The sequence below is a fragment of the Malaclemys terrapin genome, unplaced genomic scaffold (genome assembly GCF_027887155.1).
Source record: "Malaclemys terrapin pileata isolate rMalTer1 unplaced genomic scaffold, rMalTer1.hap1 scaffold_68, whole genome shotgun sequence".
In the NCBI taxonomy this organism is placed as follows: domain Eukaryota; kingdom Metazoa; phylum Chordata; order Testudines; family Emydidae; genus Malaclemys; species Malaclemys terrapin.
This window is the reverse complement of record NW_026530222.1, coordinates 36014-61050: the sequence shown is the minus strand read 5'-3', so window position 1 is coordinate 61050 and position 25037 is coordinate 36014. Positions and strand designations below refer to the sequence as shown.

The 25037-nt window shown below is 42.7% G+C and overlaps 1 protein-coding gene across 1 annotated transcript in view; it reads right to left on the bottom strand.

Annotated features, from left to right (window-relative positions):
* The window catches only part of LOC128829777 (butyrophilin subfamily 3 member A3-like), a 45261-nt gene that overhangs the window by 8961 nt on the left and 11263 nt on the right, over nt 1-25037 (bottom strand). Inside the window, exons 6-19 of the mRNA XM_054015181.1 lie at nt 23428-23451; nt 16676-16699; nt 14782-14802; nt 12206-12226; nt 11311-11331; nt 10995-11015; nt 9502-9522; nt 6926-6946; nt 6031-6051; nt 5715-5735; nt 4222-4242; nt 1646-1666; nt 751-771; nt 435-455 (exon numbers count right to left, since the gene is read on the bottom strand). Coding sequence (XP_053871156.1) covers nt 435-455; nt 751-771; nt 1646-1666; nt 4222-4242; nt 5715-5735; nt 6031-6051; nt 6926-6946; nt 9502-9522; nt 10995-11015; nt 11311-11331; nt 12206-12226; nt 14782-14802; nt 16676-16699; nt 23428-23451 — 300 coding nt within the window. The remainder of the gene's footprint in view (nt 1-434; nt 456-750; nt 772-1645; nt 1667-4221; nt 4243-5714; nt 5736-6030; nt 6052-6925; nt 6947-9501; nt 9523-10994; nt 11016-11310; nt 11332-12205; nt 12227-14781; nt 14803-16675; nt 16700-23427; nt 23452-25037) is intronic.

Here is a 25037-nt window from a genome sequence, read left to right as displayed (position 1 = left end):
GTCTATTCCGAGTTGAAGCTGAGTTTTCTTTTGTGGTTGCACATCTAAGACAGATTATTTCAACAGTGACCACTCATTTTCAGTGAATAATTTGAGACCTCCTGTGCCCAGACATCCTGTATCTCCTGTTGACTTATTTGAAGATGTGGGAGATCAACCATTCCCCAGGATAAGGGGAATCCCCTCTTACTCATCTCTATTCTTTTCTTTTTCAGGGTGACAGGGGAGTTTGTATAGTCAGAGACCCCTGAGGAAACGGCCGTATATCTCCAAGTATGAAATAAAGTCTTGGGTTTTGTTTTGAAAATACAAACTGTGACTATTTTCACAGCCGTGTACAACATTGAAAATACATAGGAATACAATGTATTCTTTTTCATTCAAGTGCATTTTCCTCACGGAGAGCAGCAGTTCAGAAATAAAAGAGAACTTACCTTTGTCATTCTTGAATTGGTCTGCAAAAGCACAGTGGGATTTCAATTAGAAAGTGGGTTAACTGGTGTCACCGTTCCTCACTGAAGGAACTGTCCCAACAGACCTCCCCAATCACCAGCTGCCCCTTTTCTGATTCATCCCTTTTCCTACACACCACACCTAAATTATCACAAGAGAGAGAAAATAAGTACAAATATTCTAAGGTAGCTAACCAATTTCCTGTCAGAGAACATCCTCAACACTTCAGTTATGGAGTTTAAAGAAATCTGTGCTCAAGATGATTGGCACTAAGCTCAAAAATCAAAGGATACCTACCATTCTCTTTCTCAAGCTTCTCTGAAAAATATGAAAATAAAATTTAATTCAAACTAATGCAAGTCTTTCCATATGCAATACACTAGACAAATTTAACGTAATGGACAGATTCCCTGCCCTGATCCTCTTCCTTTGTGACACACACGGTACATTTACCCAGCAGCTAGGAGATGTAAATTCCATCAGGTGGATGTACACTGAACAGCTCTGCTCAAACTCGGGCCCAACCAAGGAGTGTGGTGGCAGCCGTCAGTGGCAGCACCTTCCCAGCTGGACAACTGGTGGTGTACTTGGGTGTCTAACCCAAATTGCCACCTATGTCTCTACACTGCTTTTTTTAGGGTGGTACATCGAGCAAGAGAAATTACTGGATACATGAACCCCCTCCCTGGTTTCTGTGGGATATCTGAATAAAAGCTGTTTTTTTGAAGGGCAGTGAGACAAACATATTTATGGTTCTCAGTTTGACGCACAGCCTGCTTCTGGGTGACTTCACAAACAAATCTTAACTGCCTCATATTCTCTGGGAGATCACAAATGTTAGAATCAAATCAGCCATGTTACAAAATTCAACAGAAAGTGACCAATGACATTTTTCTGTGGCATTCAAATATTGTTACCGAGCAGTTAAAAGTCAGGTCTGAGAAGTTCAATGGCCAGTGATACTTAAAATCAGGATTTCCATTTTAAACCCGAGAGACAATTAGTACAAATAAACTAGGATAATGACTCAACTTGCTGTGAGAGAAAGTTCTGAACAATTCTATTATGGGTTAAAAAGAAAGCTGTTGGGTAATGAACTCTCCTTGGATTTTAGAAAGGACGAAATATCACTTTTTATAGAAGAACATTTTCCTCAAGGATAGCAGCAGTTGAGAAATAAAAGAAAACTTACCTTTTTCAGTCTTGAGTTGGTCTGCAAAAAAGAACAGTGGGATTTCAATTAGAAAGTGGGTGAACAGGCCTTATCTTACCTCACTGAACAAACTCTCCCTACAGAACTCCCCAGTCATCAGCTGCCAGTTCTCTGATTCATCCCTTTTCCTACACACCACATCTAATTCCTCACCCAGATTCAGTAACAACTCCGAATCTTGCGTTCCATAGCTAAAGAAAGCAAATGCCTGTGAACACACAAAACCGGATACTCAGCCCACATCCCACTGCCCCCTGTTTACAAATGTCCTTCTCTCAACCACCCATCGCCGTAATTACCTTATTGACAGTGGCTTGATTCCTCAGTCTGTTGAAGGACCCTTAGTAATCCCCACAACCTACAAGTCATTTGAGCTCAATCTGATTAACACTAAACTGAAAAATCAAAGTAAACCTACCGTTCTGTAACCCAAGTATGTCTGAAAAAATATGAAAATAACATGTGTTTCACAATAATGCAAATCTTCCAACATTCAATCCATTCGCCAAGTCATGGACAGATTCCCTGCACTACTCCACTTGCTTTGTGACACGCAGGGTATGCATACAATGAAGCTGGGAGATGTGATTCCCAGCTTGGGTGTATGTAAGTGTCACACCTGTTCGTTGGGAGTGGCGCTTTCCTCCCCCCTAGCTTTGGCTAGGCCAGCAAGAGATTGATGAACAGCCATGGCTATCAGAGACCTGTCTGGTCTAGTAGCTCAAGCAATAGCAGCTCATGCAATTAGCTCCAGAGATTCCCGCGTTCGATCCCGGATGACAACGCCCCCTTCTGGGCCAGAGTTACAAGGGGTGGCCCGTACGGGGATTTCAGGCAATACAATTGGGAAAGTCCCTGAAGCTCGCGGATGTTCATCGCTGCCCAGAGAGACTATGTAAGCCCTGCTTGCAGGGAGTGCCGCTCTGTCCCCCTCTAGTGGCGGCTATGCCCACTAGAGATTGATGAGTCCGCTACAGCCTTAGCTAAGGGGGTGGAGAGCGTGCCACTCCCAGCAAGCAGGGGTTACATGCACGTGACAGCTCTGCTCGAGCTTGTGCTCAAAAATAGCAGTGTGGTGGCAGCAGTCTCAGGCGGTGGCTTGGGCTATCTGCCGAAGTAAGTACCCAGGGGTTCAGCTGGCACTGTTCTTATAAACCTACTGTTATAAATATAAAGGGAAGGGTAACAACCTTTATGTATGCAGTAAAATAAATCCCTCCTGGCCAGAGGTACAGAATCACTTACCTGTAAGGGGTTAATCAGTTCAATGAACCTGGTTGGCACCTGACCAGAAGGACCAATGAGGAAAGAAGATACTTTCAAATCTGGGGTGGGGGGAGGTTTTGTTTGTGCTTTCTTTGTTGGTTCCCTCTCCAAACAAAAAAGAACGACCAAGCAAGGAAACCAGCTTTTTACAAAAATACCTAAAATAATACATTTCAAGTTACAAAAATTGTAAGTAAAGGCAAAAAAAGGTGTGAAATTATTTTTTGTTTTAGCTTGTAAATTTTCCCTGTGCTAAAAAGCAATTTTATTCCTGTTTTGTAACTGGGAAGCAGATTCAAAGGGAAATCCTCTATGTTTTATTTCTTTTTTATTTACTCTGTGAAGTTATTAATTTTGCAGGTGTAATTCTATTACTTTTTTTTTTTAATAAACTTCTTCTTTTAATGACCTAATTAATTTTCAGTGTCCTAAAAACCAGGGATTTGGTCGGTGTTAACCCATTGGTTGGTATATTATTCTCAAGCCTCCCCAGAAAGGGGGTAAAAGGGCTCGGGGGGATATTTTGGGGTGGATAGGGTTCCAAGTGGCCCCTCCCTGAATGTTTGTTTAAATCACTTGGTGGTGGCAGCAATACCGTCCAAGAACAAGAACAGAAATGTGTGCCTTCGGAAAGTTTTTAAACTTAGCTGGTAAAATATAAGCTTTGGGATTTTTTTATGCGGGTCCCCGCATCTGTACTCCAGAGTTCAGAGTGGGGGAAAAAACCCTAACACCTACCCTTCTCTTTCTCCAGCATCTCAGAAAAACATAACAATAAATTTTATTTCAAACTTACGTAAATCTTTCCATATGCAAAATGCACAGGAACATCCCAATTGAAAGTAACGGATAGAATTCCTGCACTGCTGTACTTCCTTGGGACACCCAGGGTGGGTCTGCACAGCAGCTGGGAGGTGTGATCCCCAGCTTGGGTGGATGTACATGTTACAGCTCTGCTTGAGCTTGTCTCTAAGAGTAGCAGTGCCCCTGGCGGAGACTTGCTCTTTCTGCCCAAGTACGTACGCAGGGGGTTAGGTGGTATTGAACTTCAGGGACTAGCCCGAGCCCTTGCCGCTGCCACTGTGTCCACACTGCTATTTTTAGCACGCTTTCTTGAGACAGAAAAATAGCAGAATAAATGAATCCCCTTCCTGGGTTAGGAGAGTTTTTTTTCCACAAATTTAAAGTGAAAGAAGGCCACCCGAAGCAATGAGATGAATACATCCAGGGTTTCAGCACAGAACCTGCATCGGTGTGAGTGATATTGTTCACAAGCAATTTGAACTTACTCAATTTCTCCTGAAGATCACCTATGGAACAAGAACAAATGTTTGAGTCAAAGCAGCCACGTTTCAAAATTCAACTGAGAGTGACTAACACCACTTTCCTGTGGCACATGCATGCGGTTGTTGAGCAACTAAATATGAAGTTTGAGAAGCTCTAAAGCCAAATGTAGATCGATGTACTTTGCTCTGTAGTCCTGAACTCTCGCAATAAGGCCTGGTCTACCCGAGAAAATTAGTTCTGTATAACTACTTCACACAGGGGAGTGAAATAGCAACACCCCTCACCAGCATAGTTAAGACGACCCAAGTCCCCATTTTGACAGAACTAGGCCGATGGTATAATTCTTCCGTTCACTTAGTCTCGGTCTACACTTCCATCTTATGTTGGCTTACGTTGGCTTACGCTCAGGGGTGTTGACGTTGCGGAACGACGTACTTCTACCAACCTAACCGCCGGTGTAGACAGTATTGGAAGCTCTCCCGTCGATATAGCTACTGCCTCTTGGGGATGGGGGAGAACCTAGGCTTACGGGAGAAGGTCTCGTGTCAGCGACATCCCTAAGCGCCACAGCATTCCACGTGTAGACAAACCCTCAGCTACTGCCTCTCGGAGAGATGGAATAGCTATGCCAATGGGAGACTCCCTGCCAGTGGCGATGGTGCTGTATGCCACCGGCGCACGTCAAGGGGCCTCTGCAGACATGAAATTCTGCCCTGTGGCCCATTAAGTGTAGGAAAACCCTTTGAGGCATGACACGGGACAAAGTGCACCAATGAGTCAACCTGGGATGGAAGGGAGTTAGTTCAAAATACATACAAATTATAATAAAGAGAAGATAACAGGGAAAGTGGATTCCATCCAGATGTTTATCCTTCATTCATTTTTCTAGTATATCTTCAGAGGAGAAATGATTAGTTTAAAACAGAGACATGGAGAGAGAGAACGTGGCACATAGATGAAAGGGAAATGATAAAGAAAACATTGTAATGTGAGAATAAAGGTATCAAAAGGCTTTTTTGGACAACATTTACAGAAATATGAAAGCTAGGTTAAATGGAAAGGTCTATTCCGAGTTGAAGCTGAGTTTTCTTTTGTGGTTGCACATCTAAGACAGATTATTTCAACAGTGACCACTCATTTTCAGTGAATAATTTGAGACCTCCTGTGCCCAGACATCCTGTATCTCCTGTTGACTTATTTGAAGATGTGGGAGATCAACCATTCCCCAGGATAAGGGGAATCCCCTCTTACTCATCTCTATTCTTTTCTTTTTCAGGGTGACAGGGGAGTTTGTATAGTCAGAGACCCCTGAGGAAACGGCCGTATATCTCCAAGTATGAAACAAAGTCTTGGGTTTTATTTTGAAAATACAAACTGTGACTATTTTCACAGCCGTGTACAACATTGAAAATACATAGGAATACAATGTATTCTTTTTCATTCAAGTGCATTTTCCTCACGGAGAGCAGCAGTTCAGAAATAAAAGAGAACTTACCTTTGTCATTCTTGAATTGGTCTGCAAAAGCACAGTGGGATTTCAATTAGAAAGTGGGTTAACTGGTGTCACCTTTCCTCACTGAAGGAACTGTCCCAACAGACCTCCCCAATCACCAGCTGCCCCTTTTCTGATTCATCCCTTTTCCTACACACCACACCTAAATTATCACAAGAGAGAGAAAATAAGTACAAATATTCTAAGGTAGCTAACCAATTTCCTGTCAGAGAACATCCTCAACACTTCAGTTATGGAGTTTAAAGAAATCTGTGCTCAAGATGATTGGCACTAAGCTCAAAAATCAAAGGATACCTACCATTCTCTTTCTCAAGCTTCTCTGAAAAATATGAAAATAAAATTTAATTCAAACTAATGCAAGTCTTTCCATATGCAATACACTAGACAAATTTAACGTAATGGACAGATTCCCTGCCCTGATCCTCTTCCTTTGTGACACACACGGTACATTTACCCAGCAGCTAGGAGATGTAAATTCCATCAGGTGGATGTACACTGAACAGCTCTGCTCAAACTCGGGCCCAACCAAGGAGTGTGGTGGCAGCCGTCAGTGGCAGCACCTTCCCAGCTGGACAACTGGTGGTGTACTTGGGTGTCTAACCCAAATTGCCACCTATGTCTCTACACTGCTTTTTTTAGGGTGGTACATCGAGCAAGAGAAATTACTGGATACATGAACCCCCTCCCTGGTTTCTGTGGGATATCTGAATAAAAGCTGTTTTTTTGAAGGGCAGTGAGACAAACATATTTATGGTTCTCAGTTTGACGCACAGCCTGCTTCTGGGTGACTTCACAAACAAATCTTAACTGCCTCATATTCTCTGGGAGATCACAAATGTTAGAATCAAATCAGCCATGTTACAAAATTCAACAGAAAGTGACCAATGACATTTTTCTGTGGCATTCAAATATTGTTACCGAGCAGTTAAAAGTCAGGTCTGAGAAGTTCAATGGCCAGTGATACTTAAAATCAGGATTTCCATTTTAAACCCGAGAGACAATTAGTACAAATAAACTAGGATAATGACTCAACTTGCTGTGAGAGAAAGTTCTGAACAATTCTATTATGGGTTAAAAAGAAAGCTGTTGGGTAATGAACTCTCCTTGGATTTTAGAAAGGACGAAATATCACTTTTTATAGAAGAACATTTTCCTCAAGGATAGCAGCAGTTGAGAAATAAAAGAAAACTTACCTTTTTCAGTCTTGAGTTGGTCTGCAAAAAAGAACAGTGGGATTTCAATTAGAAAGTGGGTGAACAGGCCTTATCTTACCTCACTGAACAAACTCTCCCTACAGAACTCCCCAGTCATCAGCTGCCAGTTCTCTGATTCATCCCTTTTCCTACACACCACATCTAATTCCTCACCCAGATTCAGTAACAACTCCGAATCTTGCGTTCCATAGCTAAAGAAAGCAAATGCCTGTGAACACACAAAACCGGATACTCAGCCCACATCCCACTGCCCCCTGTTTACAAATGTCCTTCTCTCAACCACCCATCGCCGTAATTACCTTATTGACAGTGGCTTGATTCCTCAGTCTGTTGAAGGACCCTTAGTAATCCCCACAACCTACAAGTCATTTGAGCTCAATCTGATTAACACTAAACTGAAAAATCAAAGTAAACCTACCGTTCTGTAACCCAAGTATGTCTGAAAAAATATGAAAATAACATGTGTTTCACAATAATGCAAATCTTCCAACATTCAATCCATTCGCCAAGTCATGGACAGATTCCCTGCACTACTCCACTTGCTTTGTGACACGCAGGGTATGCATACAATGAAGCTGGGAGATGTGATTCCCAGCTTGGGTGTATGTAAGTGTCACACCTGTTCGTTGGGAGTGGCGCTTTCCTCCCCCCTAGCTTTGGCTAGGCCAGCAAGAGATTGATGAACAGCCATGGCTATCAGAGACCTGTCTGGTCTAGTAGCTCAAGCAATAGCAGCTCATGCAATTAGCTCCAGAGATTCCCGCGTTCGATCCCGGATGACAACGCCCCCTTCTGGGCCAGAGTTACAAGGGGTGGCCCGTACGGGGATTTCAGGCAATACAATTGGGAAAGTCCCTGAAGCTCGCGGATGTTCATCGCTGCCCAGAGAGACTATGTAAGCCCTGCTTGCAGGGAGTGCCGCTCTGTCCCCCTCTAGTGGCGGCTATGCCCACTAGAGATTGATGAGTCCGCTACAGCCTTAGCTAAGGGGGTGGAGAGCGTGCCACTCCCAGCAAGCAGGGGTTACATGCACGTGACAGCTCTGCTCGAGCTTGTGCTCAAAAATAGCAGTGTGGTGGCAGCAGTCTCAGGCGGTGGCTTGGGCTATCTGCCGAAGTAAGTACCCAGGGGTTCAGCTGGCACTGTTCTTATAAACCTACTGTTATAAATATAAAGGGAAGGGTAACAACCTTTATGTATGCAGTAAAATAAATCCCTCCTGGCCAGAGGTACAGAATCACTTACCTGTAAGGGGTTAATCAGTTCAATGAACCTGGTTGGCACCTGACCAGAAGGACCAATGAGGAAAGAAGATACTTTCAAATCTGGGGTGGGGGGAGGTTTTGTTTGTGCTTTCTTTGTTGGTTCCCTCTCCAAACAAAAAAGAACGACCAAGCAAGGAAACCAGCTTTTTACAAAAATACCTAAAATAATACATTTCAAGTTACAAAAATTGTAAGTAAAGGCAAAAAAAGGTGTGAAATTATTTTTTGTTTTAGCTTGTAAATTTTCCCTGTGCTAAAAAGCAATTTTATTCCTGTTTTGTAACTGGGAAGCAGATTCAAAGGGAAATCCTCTATGTTTTATTTCTTTTTTATTTACTCTGTGAAGTTATTAATTTTGCAGGTGTAATTCTATTACTTTTTTTTTTTAATAAACTTCTTCTTTTAATGACCTAATTAATTTTCAGTGTCCTAAAAACCAGGGATTTGGTCGGTGTTAACCCATTGGTTGGTATATTATTCTCAAGCCTCCCCAGAAAGGGGGTAAAAGGGCTCGGGGGGATATTTTGGGGTGGATAGGGTTCCAAGTGGCCCCTCCCTGAATGTTTGTTTAAATCACTTGGTGGTGGCAGCAATACCGTCCAAGAACAAGAACAGAAATGTGTGCCTTCGGAAAGTTTTTAAACTTAGCTGGTAAAATATAAGCTTTGGGATTTTTTTATGCGGGTCCCCGCATCTGTACTCCAGAGTTCAGAGTGGGGGAAAAAACCCTAACACCTACCCTTCTCTTTCTCCAGCATCTCAGAAAAACATAACAATAAATTTTATTTCAAACTTACGTAAATCTTTCCATATGCAAAATGCACAGGAACATCCCAATTGAAAGTAACGGACAGAATTCCTGCACTGCTGTACTTCCTTGGGACACCCAGGGTGGGTCTGCACAGCAGCTGGGAGGTGTGATCCCCAGCTTGGGTGGATGTACATGTTACAGCTCTGCTTGAGCTTGTCTCTAAGAGTAGCAGTGCCCCTGGCGGAGACTTGCTCTTTCTGCCCAAGTACGTACGCAGGGGGTTAGGTGGTATTGAACTTCAGGGACTAGCCCGAGCCCTTGCCGCTGCCACTGTGTCCACACTGCTATTTTTAGCACGCTTTCTTGAGACAGAAAAATAGCAGAATAAATGAATCCCCTTCCTGGGTTAGGAGAGTTTTTTTTCCACAAATTTAAAGTGAAAGAAGGCCACCCGAAGCAATGAGATGAATACATCCAGGGTTTCAGCACAGAACCTGCATCGGTGTGAGTGATATTGTTCACAAGCAATTTGAACTTACTCAATTTCTCCTGAAGATCACCTATGGAACAAGAACAAATGTTTGAGTCAAAGCAGCCACGTTTCAAAATTCAACTGAGAGTGACTAACACCACTTTCCTGTGGCACATGCATGCGGTTGTTGAGCAACTAAATATGAAGTTTGAGAAGCTCTAAAGCCAAATGTAGATCGATGTACTTTGCTCTGTAGTCCTGAACTCTCGCAATAAGGCCTGGTCTACCCGAGAAAATTAGTTCTGTATAACTACTTCACACAGGGGAGTGAAATAGCAACACCCCTCACCAGCATAGTTAAGACGACCCAAGTCCCCATTTTGACAGAACTAGGCCGATGGTATAATTCTTCCGTTCACTTAGTCTCGGTCTACACTTCCATCTTATGTTGGCTTACGTTGGCTTACGCTCAGGGGTGTTGACGTTGCGGAACGACGTACTTCTACCAACCTAACCGCCGGTGTAGACAGTATTGGAAGCTCTCCCGTCGATATAGCTACTGCCTCTTGGGGATGGGGGAGAACCTAGGCTTACGGGAGAAGGTCTCGTGTCAGCGACATCCCTAAGCGCCACAGCATTCCACGTGTAGACAAACCCTCAGCTACTGCCTCTCGGAGAGATGGAATAGCTATGCCAATGGGAGACTCCCTGCCAGTGGCGATGGTGCTGTATGCCACCGGCGCACGTCAAGGGGCCTCTGCAGACATGAAATTCTGCCCTGTGGCCCATTAAGTGTAGGAAAACCCTTTGAGGCATGACACGGGACAAAGTGCACCAATGAGTCAACCTGGGATGGAAGGGAGTTAGTTCAAAATACATACAAATTATAATAAAGAGAAGATAACAGGGAAAGTGGATTCCATCCAGATGTTTATCCTTCATTCATTTTTCTAGTATATCTTCAGAGGAGAAATGATTAGTTTAAAACAGAGACATGGAGAGAGAGAACGTGGCACATAGATGAAAGGGAAATGATAAAGAAAACATTGTAATGTGAGAATAAAGGTATCAAAAGGCTTTTTTGGACAACATTTACAGAAATATGAAAGCTAGGTTAAATGGAAAGGTCTATTCCGAGTTGAAGCTGAGTTTTCTTTTGTGGTTGCACATCTAAGACAGATTATTTCAACAGTGACCACTCATTTTCAGTGAATAATTTGAGACCTCCTGTGCCCAGACATCCTGTATCTCCTGTTGACTTATTTGAAGATGTGGGAGATCAACCATTCCCCAGGATAAGGGGAATCCCCTCTTACTCATCTCTATTCTTTTCTTTTTCAGGGTGACAGGGGAGTTTGTATAGTCAGAGACCCCTGAGGAAACGGCCGTATATCTCCAAGTATGAAACAAAGTCTTGGGTTTTATTTTGAAAATACAAACTGTGACTATTTTCACAGCCGTGTACAACATTGAAAATACATAGGAATACAATGTATTCTTTTTCATTCAAGTGCATTTTCCTCACGGAGAGCAGCAGTTCAGAAATAAAAGAGAACTTACCTTTGTCATTCTTGAATTGGTCTGCAAAAGCACAGTGGGATTTCAATTAGAAAGTGGGTTAACTGGTGTCACCTTTCCTCACTGAAGGAACTGTCCCAACAGACCTCCCCAATCACCAGCTGCCCCTTTTCTGATTCATCCCTTTTCCTACACACCACACCTAAATTATCACAAGAGAGAGAAAATAAGTACAAATATTCTAAGGTAGCTAACCAATTTCCTGTCAGAGAACATCCTCAACACTTCAGTTATGGAGTTTAAAGAAATCTGTGCTCAAGATGATTGGCACTAAGCTCAAAAATCAAAGGATACCTACCATTCTCTTTCTCAAGCTTCTCTGAAAAATATGAAAATAAAATTTAATTCAAACTAATGCAAGTCTTTCCATATGCAATACACTAGACAAATTTAACGTAATGGACAGATTCCCTGCCCTGATCCTCTTCCTTTGTGACACACACGGTACATTTACCCAGCAGCTAGGAGATGTAAATTCCATCAGGTGGATGTACACTGAACAGCTCTGCTCAAACTCGGGCCCAACCAAGGAGTGTGGTGGCAGCCGTCAGTGGCAGCACCTTCCCAGCTGGACAACTGGTGGTGTACTTGGGTGTCTAACCCAAATTGCCACCTATGTCTCTACACTGCTTTTTTTAGGGTGGTACATCGAGCAAGAGAAATTACTGGATACATGAACCCCCTCCCTGGTTTCTGTGGGATATCTGAATAAAAGCTGTTTTTTTGAAGGGCAGTGAGACAAACATATTTATGGTTCTCAGTTTGACGCACAGCCTGCTTCTGGGTGACTTCACAAACAAATCTTAACTGCCTCATATTCTCTGGGAGATCACAAATGTTAGAATCAAATCAGCCATGTTACAAAATTCAACAGAAAGTGACCAATGACATTTTTCTGTGGCATTCAAATATTGTTACCGAGCAGTTAAAAGTCAGGTCTGAGAAGTTCAATGGCCAGTGATACTTAAAATCAGGATTTCCATTTTAAACCCGAGAGACAATTAGTACAAATAAACTAGGATAATGACTCAACTTGCTGTGAGAGAAAGTTCTGAACAATTCTATTATGGGTTAAAAAGAAAGCTGTTGGGTAATGAACTCTCCTTGGATTTTAGAAAGGACGAAATATCACTTTTTATAGAAGAACATTTTCCTCAAGGATAGCAGCAGTTGAGAAATAAAAGAAAACTTACCTTTTTCAGTCTTGAGTTGGTCTGCAAAAAAGAACAGTGGGATTTCAATTAGAAAGTGGGTGAACAGGCCTTATCTTACCTCACTGAACAAACTCTCCCTACAGAACTCCCCAGTCATCAGCTGCCAGTTCTCTGATTCATCCCTTTTCCTACACACCACATCTAATTCCTCACCCAGATTCAGTAACAACTCCGAATCTTGCGTTCCATAGCTAAAGAAAGCAAATGCCTGTGAACACACAAAACCGGATACTCAGCCCACATCCCACTGCCCCCTGTTTACAAATGTCCTTCTCTCAACCACCCATCGCCGTAATTACCTTATTGACAGTGGCTTGATTCCTCAGTCTGTTGAAGGACCCTTAGTAATCCCCACAACCTACAAGTCATTTGAGCTCAATCTGATTAACACTAAACTGAAAAATCAAAGTAAACCTACCGTTCTGTAACCCAAGTATGTCTGAAAAAATATGAAAATAACATGTGTTTCACAATAATGCAAATCTTCCAACATTCAATCCATTCGCCAAGTCATGGACAGATTCCCTGCACTACTCCACTTGCTTTGTGACACGCAGGGTATGCATACAATGAAGCTGGGAGATGTGATTCCCAGCTTGGGTGTATGTAAGTGTCACACCTGTTCGTTGGGAGTGGCGCTTTCCTCCCCCCTAGCTTTGGCTAGGCCAGCAAGAGATTGATGAACAGCCATGGCTATCAGAGACCTGTCTGGTCTAGTAGCTCAAGCAATAGCAGCTCATGCAATTAGCTCCAGAGATTCCCGCGTTCGATCCCGGATGACAACGCCCCCTTCTGGGCCAGAGTTACAAGGGGTGGCCCGTACGGGGATTTCAGGCAATACAATTGGGAAAGTCCCTGAAGCTCGCGGATGTTCATCGCTGCCCAGAGAGACTATGTAAGCCCTGCTTGCAGGGAGTGCCGCTCTGTCCCCCTCTAGTGGCGGCTATGCCCACTAGAGATTGATGAGTCCGCTACAGCCTTAGCTAAGGGGGTGGAGAGCGTGCCACTCCCAGCAAGCAGGGGTTACATGCACGTGACAGCTCTGCTCGAGCTTGTGCTCAAAAATAGCAGTGTGGTGGCAGCAGTCTCAGGCGGTGGCTTGGGCTATCTGCCGAAGTAAGTACCCAGGGGTTCAGCTGGCACTGTTCTTATAAACCTACTGTTATAAATATAAAGGGAAGGGTAACAACCTTTATGTATGCAGTAAAATAAATCCCTCCTGGCCAGAGGTACAGAATCACTTACCTGTAAGGGGTTAATCAGTTCAATGAACCTGGTTGGCACCTGACCAGAAGGACCAATGAGGAAAGAAGATACTTTCAAATCTGGGGTGGGGGGAGGTTTTGTTTGTGCTTTCTTTGTTGGTTCCCTCTCCAAACAAAAAAGAACGACCAAGCAAGGAAACCAGCTTTTTACAAAAATACCTAAAATAATACATTTCAAGTTACAAAAATTGTAAGTAAAGGCAAAAAAAGGTGTGAAATTATTTTTTGTTTTAGCTTGTAAATTTTCCCTGTGCTAAAAAGCAATTTTATTCCTGTTTTGTAACTGGGAAGCAGATTCAAAGGGAAATCCTCTATGTTTTATTTCTTTTTTATTTACTCTGTGAAGTTATTAATTTTGCAGGTGTAATTCTATTACTTTTTTTTTTTAATAAACTTCTTCTTTTAATGACCTAATTAATTTTCAGTGTCCTAAAAACCAGGGATTTGGTCGGTGTTAACCCATTGGTTGGTATATTATTCTCAAGCCTCCCCAGAAAGGGGGTAAAAGGGCTCGGGGGGATATTTTGGGGTGGATAGGGTTCCAAGTGGCCCCTCCCTGAATGTTTGTTTAAATCACTTGGTGGTGGCAGCAATACCGTCCAAGAACAAGAACAGAAATGTGTGCCTTCGGAAAGTTTTTAAACTTAGCTGGTAAAATATAAGCTTTGGGATTTTTTTATGCGGGTCCCCGCATCTGTACTCCAGAGTTCAGAGTGGGGGAAAAAACCCTAACACCTACCCTTCTCTTTCTCCAGCATCTCAGAAAAACATAACAATAAATTTTATTTCAAACTTACGTAAATCTTTCCATATGCAAAATGCACAGGAACATCCCAATTGAAAGTAACGGACAGAATTCCTGCACTGCTGTACTTCCTTGGGACACCCAGGGTGGGTCTGCACAGCAGCTGGGAGGTGTGATCCCCAGCTTGGGTGGATGTACATGTTACAGCTCTGCTTGAGCTTGTCTCTAAGAGTAGCAGTGCCCCTGGCGGAGACTTGCTCTTTCTGCCCAAGTACGTACGCAGGGGGTTAGGTGGTATTGAACTTCAGGGACTAGCCCGAGCCCTTGCCGCTGCCACTGTGTCCACACTGCTATTTTTAGCACGCTTTCTTGAGACAGAAAAATAGCAGAATAAATGAATCCCCTTCCTGGGTTAGGAGAGTTTTTTTTCCACAAATTTAAAGTGAAAGAAGGCCACCCGAAGCAATGAGATGAATACATCCAGGGTTTCAGCACAGAACCTGCATCGGTGTGAGTGATATTGTTCACAAGCAATTTGAACTTACTCAATTTCTCCTGAAGATCACCTATGGAACAAGAACAAATGTTTGAGTCAAAGCAGCCACGTTTCAAAATTCAACTGAGAGTGACTAACACCACTTTCCTGTGGCACATGCATGCGGTTGTTGAGCAACTAAATATGAAGTTTGAGAAGCTCTAAAGCCAAATGTAGATCGATGTACTTTGCTCTGTAGTCCTGAACTCTCGCAATAAGGCCTGGTCTACCCGAGAAAATTAGTTCTGTATAACTACTTCACACAGGGGAGTGAAATAGCAACACCCCTCACCAGCATAGTTAAGACGACCCAAGTCCCCATTTTGACAGAACTAGGCCGATGGTATAATTCTTCCGTTCACTTAGTCTCGGTCTACACTTCCATCTTATGTTGGCTTACGTTGGCTTACGCTCAGGGGTGTTGACGTTGCGGAACGACGTACTTCTACCAACCTAACCGCCGGTGTAGACAGTATTGGAAGCTCTCCCGTCGATATAGCTACTGCCTCTTGGGGATGGGGGAGAACCTAGGCTTACGGGAGAAGGTCTCGTGTCAGCGACATCCCTAAGCGCCACAGCATTCCACGTGTAGACAAACCCTCAGCTACTGCCTCTCGGAGAGATGGAATAGCTATGCCAATGGGAGACTCCCTGCCAGTGGCGATGGTGCTGTATGCCACCGGCGCACGTCAAGGGGCCTCTGCAGACATGAAATTCCCACAGAAAGGAGGGAGAAAAGGAGGGCGGAAAGAAAAGTAGAAGAAAACTAAATATACCTAAAAAGATTTGAAAACTGAATTTGGCTTTGCATGTTTCATGAAGAAATTGAAAAATACCTGGGTAAAGTGAAAATTTTTCTCACCATTTTTCACTTCTGTTGAAAAGCCATTTTTAGTTGAAAAATGTTTGGATGCAAGTGGTTTTGGCCAGCTGTAGTTTCCAATGTGAATACTCTTCTTTATTAATTCAACATTCATTTGCCATGAGCAGCTGCGCTCAGGCCTGCCCCTGGTGCACGCTCTCTGCAAGGGGGCAGAAAGGGGAATCTCCTATGACCCTTTTACTCCGCTGGTTAGCTGAATAGGATCTACCCCAGAAGGTGCTGTCAATGAGGTACATGGACTGTGGAGACCAGAGTCCTGCCCTGTGTGTCGGCAAATGAAAATAGCCTATAACCTGGGTCATAAACAGATAGTTAAGGGTTAATGCCTCTTTTACCTGTAAAGGGTTAAGAAGTTCACCTAGCCTAGCTGACACCTGACCAGAGGAACCAATGGGAGGACAAGATGGTTCAAAAGGAAGGAGGGAAGTTCCCTTTGTCTGGGTCAGTTTCACTTTTGACCGGAGTGGGAAAGCTCCAGAATTCAGCCTCTTATCAAGTAGTGAGTATTAGTGAAGGGAATAAATTGGTTTATGTTTATTTTCTTTTGTAACTTGTCTTGTGCAATTAGAGAAATAATCAAATTGGGTATTTTTTGTGTAACTAAGTTTTTGCCCAGGGGAACATCCTCTCTGTTTTGAATCTGTTGTCTGTGAGAGTCGCTGGTATGCTAAGCTCTCCCAGAGGGTTTTCTTCTACCTTTCTTTTCTTTAATTAAAAGTCTTATTTTTAAGAACCTGGTTAATTTCTCCTTGTTTTAAGATCCAAGGGGTTTGGATCGGTGTTCACCAGGGAGTTGGTGGAGGAGTCTCTCAAGGCTACCCAGGGAGGGAAAGGTTTTTTGAGGTGGAAAGACAGAGTTTCCCAAATAACTCATAAATCATTTGGGTGGTGGCAGCCAGACCAGATCTAAGCTGTTAATTGAGCTTAGGGGTTCACATGCAGGTCCCCACATAGGTACCCTAAAGTTCAGAGTGGGGGTGACACCTATGACAACCTGTGTATAAAAGACAATTGCACTTACCCTGATCATCATCATCTCCAGGTCCTGCCAATAAATAAAAGAATAATAAATTATTTTAATTAATACGAATTAACAATTATAATGATCTGGATACTGCATTAACGTTTTAAATAAAACCATTTTCCATGAGGTTTATTTTGAAAAAATGCGTATTTAAAAATAACATGTTATTTTACCACAGGGATGTGTGTATGGCACTTTTCAGGTAATTAAAAAGACTAGGTCTCTATTATTGAAAGTGTGTGCTCATAATTAGACTGAAAATAAAACATAAATAAAAAGTAGTCCATAATAACACTACCACAGGGGCCAGGGCTTGCAGCATGAGCTATAGCAGTAAATCATTCAGGACGCTGCAGTAGTGGACCAACCACCAAAGTGGGTTAAGGTCCCCTCCACACCCCTACTTGTGGTTACAAGAGCATGGTGGTAGATACACGGAGAGACAATGTAACTCGCACCTACCCAGTGGGGCACTTTGTCCCCTCTAGTGGTGGCGGGGCTGCATAAAGAGCTTTATGAGTAGAGCTGGGTGAGTAATGGATATTTGGGATTGGAAAAAATCCAGGAAAACAATCTGTTTCAATTCAAAACAATTTGTTGGGGGTCAAATCTCTGCCTGCACCCTCAGGGGAACATCCTGGCCAGGGTGACAGGGCTTGGAGCGGCTCCCAGACCCCTGAAGACTAACAAAAATGTGTGTCTTTAACTTCTCCGACTTCAAAGGGGGGTGGAGGGGAGATTATTAAAAGATAGTGGAGGGGGCGAACAGAAAGAGGAATAGTCTATATTTTGACAGCAGGATACCCACACACACACTATCTCAAAGGGCGTGTTGTTACTTTTGTTAATAAAGTCAATGAGACATTGCAAATCGTTTACTTGATGACACAATGTCAGGGCCTCACGCCTCCTATATTCATAGACATGTTATGACTGATTTAGGGTGAAATTCATCCCTGGAGAGAGGGAAGGACTAGACCTGTACAGCACAAGGTAAACACCTATATCCTACTTTGAAGGGCTAGCTGGGATTTAAGTGATGAATTTCCCATTTCGGGGGGGAGATTTTGCACCCAATGAGAGCGGGAATAGGGCTGTAGCACCGATCTTTTCAACTTTTTCTTTTCAACTCTCTCTGATGCTAAAAATTAATGAGGGAAAATATGAAATCTATGTTTCTCTTCAGAAACCAGAATGCCCAGAATGTGGCAGAGATCGGCTCAGACGCTGCCCATAACTAAACTGAGCCCCAAACAATCAGCTCTATTTCTCAGCTGCTACAGCCTCAGGTCAGCAAAGAATGTAATGCTCCCCTTTAGTTTTGAGCACATGGGTAATCTGTTTGACTTCTTCACGTGAGTAAGGTAAAGCATCTGCTTAAGTGTCTTTCCCATCTGGGCTATAGAGATTAAAGGAACATGGGGCATTCCTTTCTGAAGAGATGCTGCCCCTTTCAGGCTTCTTGCACCATGCGGCCTAAGGGAAAGAGGAACTGACTCCCATTCTCACATATGGTACAGCAGTCTTACATCAAATTTGGCTTGGCCAGATTTCATACTTTAACCTGATGGGACAAAAAATGTTTTGGAGTTGTTCTCTTTTTCAACATCCTTTGGACACCAGAACTGGACACAGGACCCAGTAATGGTCTAAACAACGCTGTATACAGCAGTATTATCGCCTGCCAGTTGCTACTTGCTATTCCTAGGCATAGCCATTCAAAGATTTGGACTCCTTTTCCTAATGGAAAGTTCACCCCAAGGCATTTTGATGGATAACCTCTCCAATGCGTTATCCTTTTTAGGGGCGGGGGGCAGTTTTAGTTTGTGGATGGAGCTATACAGAAGCCAGGCTGATGGAGACTGCACTGAGGAGGCACTTCTGGCTAGTATCGTCTACTTTTTGTCAGCGCTGACCCCTTGTGGAAGGTTTTATCCAGACACTATTCAGAGAGTGCACTTCATCCTAAAAAACAAGAATCCCAGTGCTGCAATACTTTCTTTGTTTGCTTGTTCTGCTTATAATCAGGTTTCTAGCAGATCTAGTCAAACAATAGTAATTCTTTTCTGTGAACATTTTTGAAAAACGCATTGTTTTGTCTGAATTTTTAGTGGAAATTTCAAACAAAAAAAGATTGAAAAGAGAAAAAATTTTGGTTTCCCCCCACCGTGTCTCCCACAGAAAGGAGGGAGAAAAGGAGGGCGGAAAGAAAAGTAGAAGAAAACTAAATATACCTAAAAAGATTTGAAAACTGAATTTGGCTTTGCATGTTTCATGAAGAAATTGAAAAATACCTGGGTAAAGTGAAAATTTTTCTCACCATTTTTCACTTCTGTTGAAAAGCCATTTTTAGTTGAAAAATATTTGGAATCAAGTGGTTTTGGCCAGCTGTGGTTTCCAATGTGAATACTCTTCTTTATTAATTCAACATTCATTTGCCATGAGCAGCTGCGCTCAGGCCTGCCCCTGGTGCACGCTCTCTGCAAGGGGGCAGAAAGGGGAATCTCCTATGACCCTTTTACTCCGCTGGTTAGCTGAATAGGATCTACCCCAGAAGGTGCTGACAATGAGGTACATGGACTGTGGAGACCAGAGTCCTGCCCTGTGTGTCGGCAAATGAAAATAGCCTATAACCTGGGTCATAAACAGATAGTTAAGGGTTAATGCCTCTTTTACCTGTAAAGGGTTAAGAAGTTCACCTAGCCTAGCTGACACCTGACCAGAGGAACCAATGGGAGGACAAGATGGTTCAAAAGGAAGGAGGGAAGTTCCCTTTGTCTGGGTCAGTTTCACTTTTGACCGGAGTGGGAAAGCTCCAGAATTCAGCCTCTTATCAAGTAGTGAGTATTAGTGAAGGGAATAAATTGGTTTATGTTTATTTTCTTTTGTAACTAGTCTTGTGCAATTAGAGGAATAATCAAATTGGGTATTCTTTGTGTAACTAAGTTTTTGCCCAGGGGAACATCCTCTGTGTTTTGAATCTGTTGTCTGTGAGAGTCGCTGGTATGCTAAGCTCTCCCAGAGGGTTTTCTTTTACCTTTCTTTTCTTTAATTAAAAGTCTTATTTTTAAGAACCTGGTTAATTTCTCCTTGTTTTAAGATCCAAGGGGTTTGGATCGGTATTCACCAGGGAATTGGTGGAGGAGTCTCTCAAGTGTACCCAGGGAGGGAAAGGTTTTTTGGGGTGGAAAGACAGATTTTCCCAAATAACTCATAAATCATTTGGGTGGTGGCAGCCAGACCAAATCTAAGCTGTTAATTGAGCTTAGGGGTTCACATGCAGGTCCCCACATAGGAACCCTAAAGTTCAGAGTGGGGGTGACACCTATGACTACCTGTGTATAAAAGACACTTGCACTTACCCTGATCATCATCATCATCTCCAGGTCCTGCCAATAAATAAAAGAATAATAAATCATTTTAATTAATACGAATTAACAATTATAATGATCTGGACACTGCATTAACGTTTTAAATAAAACCATTTTCCATGAGGTTTATTTTGAAAAAATGCGTATTTAAAAATAACATGTTATTTTACCACAGGGATGTGTGTATAGCACTTTTCAGGTAATTAAAAAGACTAGGTCTCTATTATTGAAAGTGTGTGCTCATAATTAGACTGAAAATAAAACATAAATAAAAAGTAGTCCATAATAACACTACCACAGGGGCCAAGAATGAGATTTAAGGCCAGGGCTTGCAGCATGAGCTACAGCAGTAAATCATTCAGGACGCTGCAGTAGTGGACCAACCACCAAAGTGGGTTAAGGTCCCCTCCACACCCCTACTTGTGGTTACAAGAGCATGGTGGTAGATACACGGAGAGACAATGTAACTCGCACCTACCCAGTGGGGCACTTTGTCCCCTCTAGTGGTGGCGGGGCTGCATAAAGAGCTTTATGAGTAGAGCTGGGTGAGTAATGGATATTTGGGATTGGAAAAAATCCAGGAAAACAATCTGTTTCAATTCAAAACAAATTTGGGGGTCAAATCTCTGCCTGCACCCTCAGGGGAAGACCCTGGCCAGGGTGACAGGGCTTGGAGCGGCTCCCAGACCCCTGAAGACTAACAAAAATGTGTGTCTATAACCCCATGACTTCAAAGGGGGTAGGGGGGAGATTATTAAAAGATAGTGGAAGGAGAGAACAGAAAGAGGAATAGTCTATGTTTTGACAGCAGGATACCCACACACACACTATCTCAAAGGGCGTGTTGTTACTTTTGTTAATAAAGTCAATGAGACATTGCAAATCGTTTACTTGATGACACAATGTCAGGGCCTCACGCCTCCTATATTCATAGACATGTTATGACTGATTTAGGGTGAAATTCATCCCTGGAGAGAGGGAAGGACTAGACCTGTACAGCACAAGGTAAACACCTCTATCCTATTTTGAAGGGCTAGCTGGGATTTAAGTGATGAATTTCCCATTTCGGGGGGGGGAGATTTTGCACCCAATGAGAGTGGGAATAGGGCTGTAGCACCGATCTTTTCAACTTTTTCTTTTCAACTCTCTCTGATGCTAAAAATTAATGAGGGAAAATATGAAATCTATGTTTCTCTTCAGAAACCAGAATGCCCAGAATGTGGCAGAGATCGGCTCAGACGCTGCCCATAACTAAACTGAGCCCCAAACAATCAGCTCTATTTCTCAGCTGCTACAGCCTCAGGTCAGGAAAGAATGTAATACTCCCCTTTAGTTTTGAGCACATGGGTAATCTGTTTGACTTCTTCACGTGAGTAAGGTAAAGCATCTGCTTAAGTGTCTTTCCCATCTGGGCTATAGAGATTAAAGGAACATGGGGCATTCCTTTCTGAAGAGATGCTGGCCCTTTCAGGCTTCTTGCACCATGCGGCCTAAGGGAAAGAGGAACTGACTCCCATTCTCACATATGGTACATCAGTCTTACATCAAATTTGGCTTGGCCAGATTTCATACTTTAACCTGATGGGACAAAAAATGTTTTGGAGTTGTTCTCTTTTTCAACATCCTTTGGACATCAGAACTGGACACAGGACCCAGTAATGGTCTAAACAACGCTGTATACAGCAGTATTATCGCCTGCCAGTTGCTACTTGCTATTCCTAGGCATAGCCATTCAAAGATTTGGACTCCTTTTCCTAATGGAAAGTTCACCCCAAGGCATTTTGATGGATAACCTCTCCAATGCGTTATCCTTTTTAGGGGCGGGGGGCAGTTTTAGTTTGTGGATGGAGCTATACAGAAGCCAGGCTGATGGAGACTGCACTGAGGAGGCGCTTCTGGCTAGTACCGTCTACTTTTTGTCAGCGCTGACCCCTTGTGCAAGGTTTTATCCAGACACTATTCAGAGAGTGCACTTCATCCTAAAAAACAAGAATCCCAGTGCTGCAATACTTTCTTTGTTTGCTTGTTCTGCTTATAATCAGGTTTCCAGCAGAGCTAGTCAAACAATAGTAATTCTTTTCTGTGAACATTTTTGAAAAACGCATTGTTTTGTCTGAATTTTTAGTGGAAATTTCAAACAAAAAAAGATTGAAAAGAGAGGAAAAAATTTGGTTTCCCCCCACCGTGTCTCCCTCAGAAAGGAGGGAGAAAAGGAGGGCGGAAAGAAAAGTAGAAGAAAACTAAATATACCTAAAAAGATTTGAAAACTGAATTTGGCTTTGCATGTTTCATGAATAAATTGAAAAATATCTGGGTAAAGTGAAAATTTTTCTCACCATTTTTCACTTCTGTTGAAAAGCCATTTTTAGTTGAAAAATGTTTGGATGCAAGTGGTTTTGGCCAGCTGTAGTTTCCAATGTGAATACTCTTCTTTATTAATTCAACATTCATTTGCCATGAGCAGCTGCGCTCAGGCCTGCCCCTGGTGCACGCTCTCTGCAAGGGGGCAGAAAGTGGAATCTCCTATGACCCTTTTACTCCGCTGGTTAGCTGAATAGGATCTACCCCAGAAGGTGCTGTCAATGAGGTACATGGACTGTGGAGACCAGAGTCCTGCCCTGTGTGTCAGCAAATGAAAATAGCCTATAACCTGGGTCATAAACAGATAGTTAAGGGTTAATGCCTCTTTTACCTGTAAAGGGTTAAGAAGTTCACCTAGCCTAGCTGACACCTGACCAGAGGAACCAATGGGAGGACAAGATGGTTCAAAAGGAAGGAGGGAAGTTCCCTTTGTCTGGGTCAGTTTCACTTTTGACCGGAGTGGGAAAGCTCCAGAATTCAGCCTCTTATCAAGTAGTGAGTATTAGTGAAGGGAATAAATTGGTTTATGTTTATTTTCTTTTGTAACTAGTCTTGTGCAATTAGAGGAATAATCAAATTGGGTATTTTTTGTGTAACTAAGTTTTTCCCCAGGGGAACATCCTCTCTGTTTTGAATCTGTTGTCTGTGAGAGTCGCTGGTATGCTAATCTCTCTCAGAGGGTTTTCTTTTACCTTTCTTTTCTTTAATTAAAAGTCTTATTTTTAAGAACCTGGTTAATTTCTCCTTGTTTTAAGATCCAAGGGGTTTGGATCGGTATTCACCAGGGAATTGGTGGAGGAGTCTCTCAAGTGTACCCAGGGAGGGAAAGGTTTTTTGGGGTGGAAAGACAGATTTTCCCAAATAACTCATAAATCATTTGGGTGGTGGCAGCCAGACCAAATCTAAGCTGTTAATTGAGCTTAGGGGTTCACATGCAGGTCCCCACATAGGAACCCTAAAGTTCAGAGTGGGGGTGACACCTATGACAACCTGTGTATAAAAGACACTTGCACTTACCCTGATCATCATCATCTCCAGGCCCTGCCAATAAATAAAAGAATAATAAATCATTTTAATTAATACAAATTAACAATTATAATGATCTGGACACTGCATTAACGTTTTAAATAAAACCATTTTCCATGAGGTTTATTTTGAAAAAATGCGTATTTAAAAATAACATGTTATTTTACCACAGGGATGTGTGTATGGCACTTTTCAGGTAATTAAAAAGACTAGGTCTCTATTATTGAAAGTGTGTGCTCATAATTAGACTGAAAATAAAACACAAATAAAAAGTAGTCCATAATAACACTACCACACGGGCCAAGAATGAGATTTAAGGCCAGGGCTTGCAGCATGAGCTATAGCAGTAAATCATTCAGGACGCTGCAGTAGTGGACCAACCACCAAAGTGGGTTAAGGTCCCCTCCACACCCCTACTTGTGGCTACAAGAGCATGGTGGTAGATACACGGAGAGACAATGTAACTCGCACCTACCCAGTGGGGCACTTTGTCCCCTCTAGTGGTGGCGGGGCTGCATAAAGAGCTTTATGAGTAGAGCTGGGTGAGTAATGGATATTTGGGATTGGAAAAAATCCAGGAAAACAATCTGTTTCAATTCAAAACAAATTTGGGGGTCAAATCTCTGCCTGCACCCTCAGGGGAAGACCCTGGCCAGGGTGACAGGGCTTGGAGCGGCTCCCAGACCCCTGAAGACTAACAAAAATGTGTGTCTATAACCCCATGACTTCAAAGGTGGGTGGAGGGGAGATTATTAAAAGATAGTGGAGGGGGAGAACAGAAAGAGGAATAGTCTATGTTTTGACAGCAGGATACCCACACACACACTATCTCAATGGGCGTGTTGTTACTTTTGTTAATAAAGTCAATGAGACATTGCAAATCATTTACTTGATGACACAATGTCAGGGCCTCACGCCTCCTATATTCATAGCCATGTTATGACTGATTTAGGGTGAAATTCATCCCTGGAGAGAGGGAAGGACTAGACCTGTACAGCACAAGGTAAACACCTATATCCTATTTTAAAGGGCTAGCTGGGATTTAAGTGATGAATTTCCCATTTCAGGGGGAGATTTTGCACCCAATGAGAGCGGGAATAGGGCTGTAGCACCAATCTTTTCAACTTTTTCTTTTCAATTCTCTCTTATGCTAAAAGTTAATGAGGGAAAATATGAAATCTATGTTTCTCTTCAGAAACCAGAATGCCCAGAATGTGGCAGAGATCGGCTCAGACGCTGCCCATAACTAAACTGATCCCAAAACAATCAGCTCTATTTCTCAGCTGCTACAGCCTCAGGTCAGCAAAGAATGTAATGCTCCCCTTTAGTTTTGAGCACATGGTTAATCTGTTTGACTTCTTCACGTGAGTAAGGTAAAGCATCTGCTTAAGTGTCTTTCCCATCTGGGCTATATAGATTAAAGGAACATGGGGCATTCCTTTCTGAAGAGATGCTGCCCCTTTCAGGCTTCTTGCACCATGCGGCCTAAGGGAAAGAGGAACTGACTCCCATTCTCACATATGGTACAGCAGTCTTACATCAAATTTGGCTTGGCCAGATTTCATACTTTAACCTGATGGGACAAAAAATGTTTTGGAGTT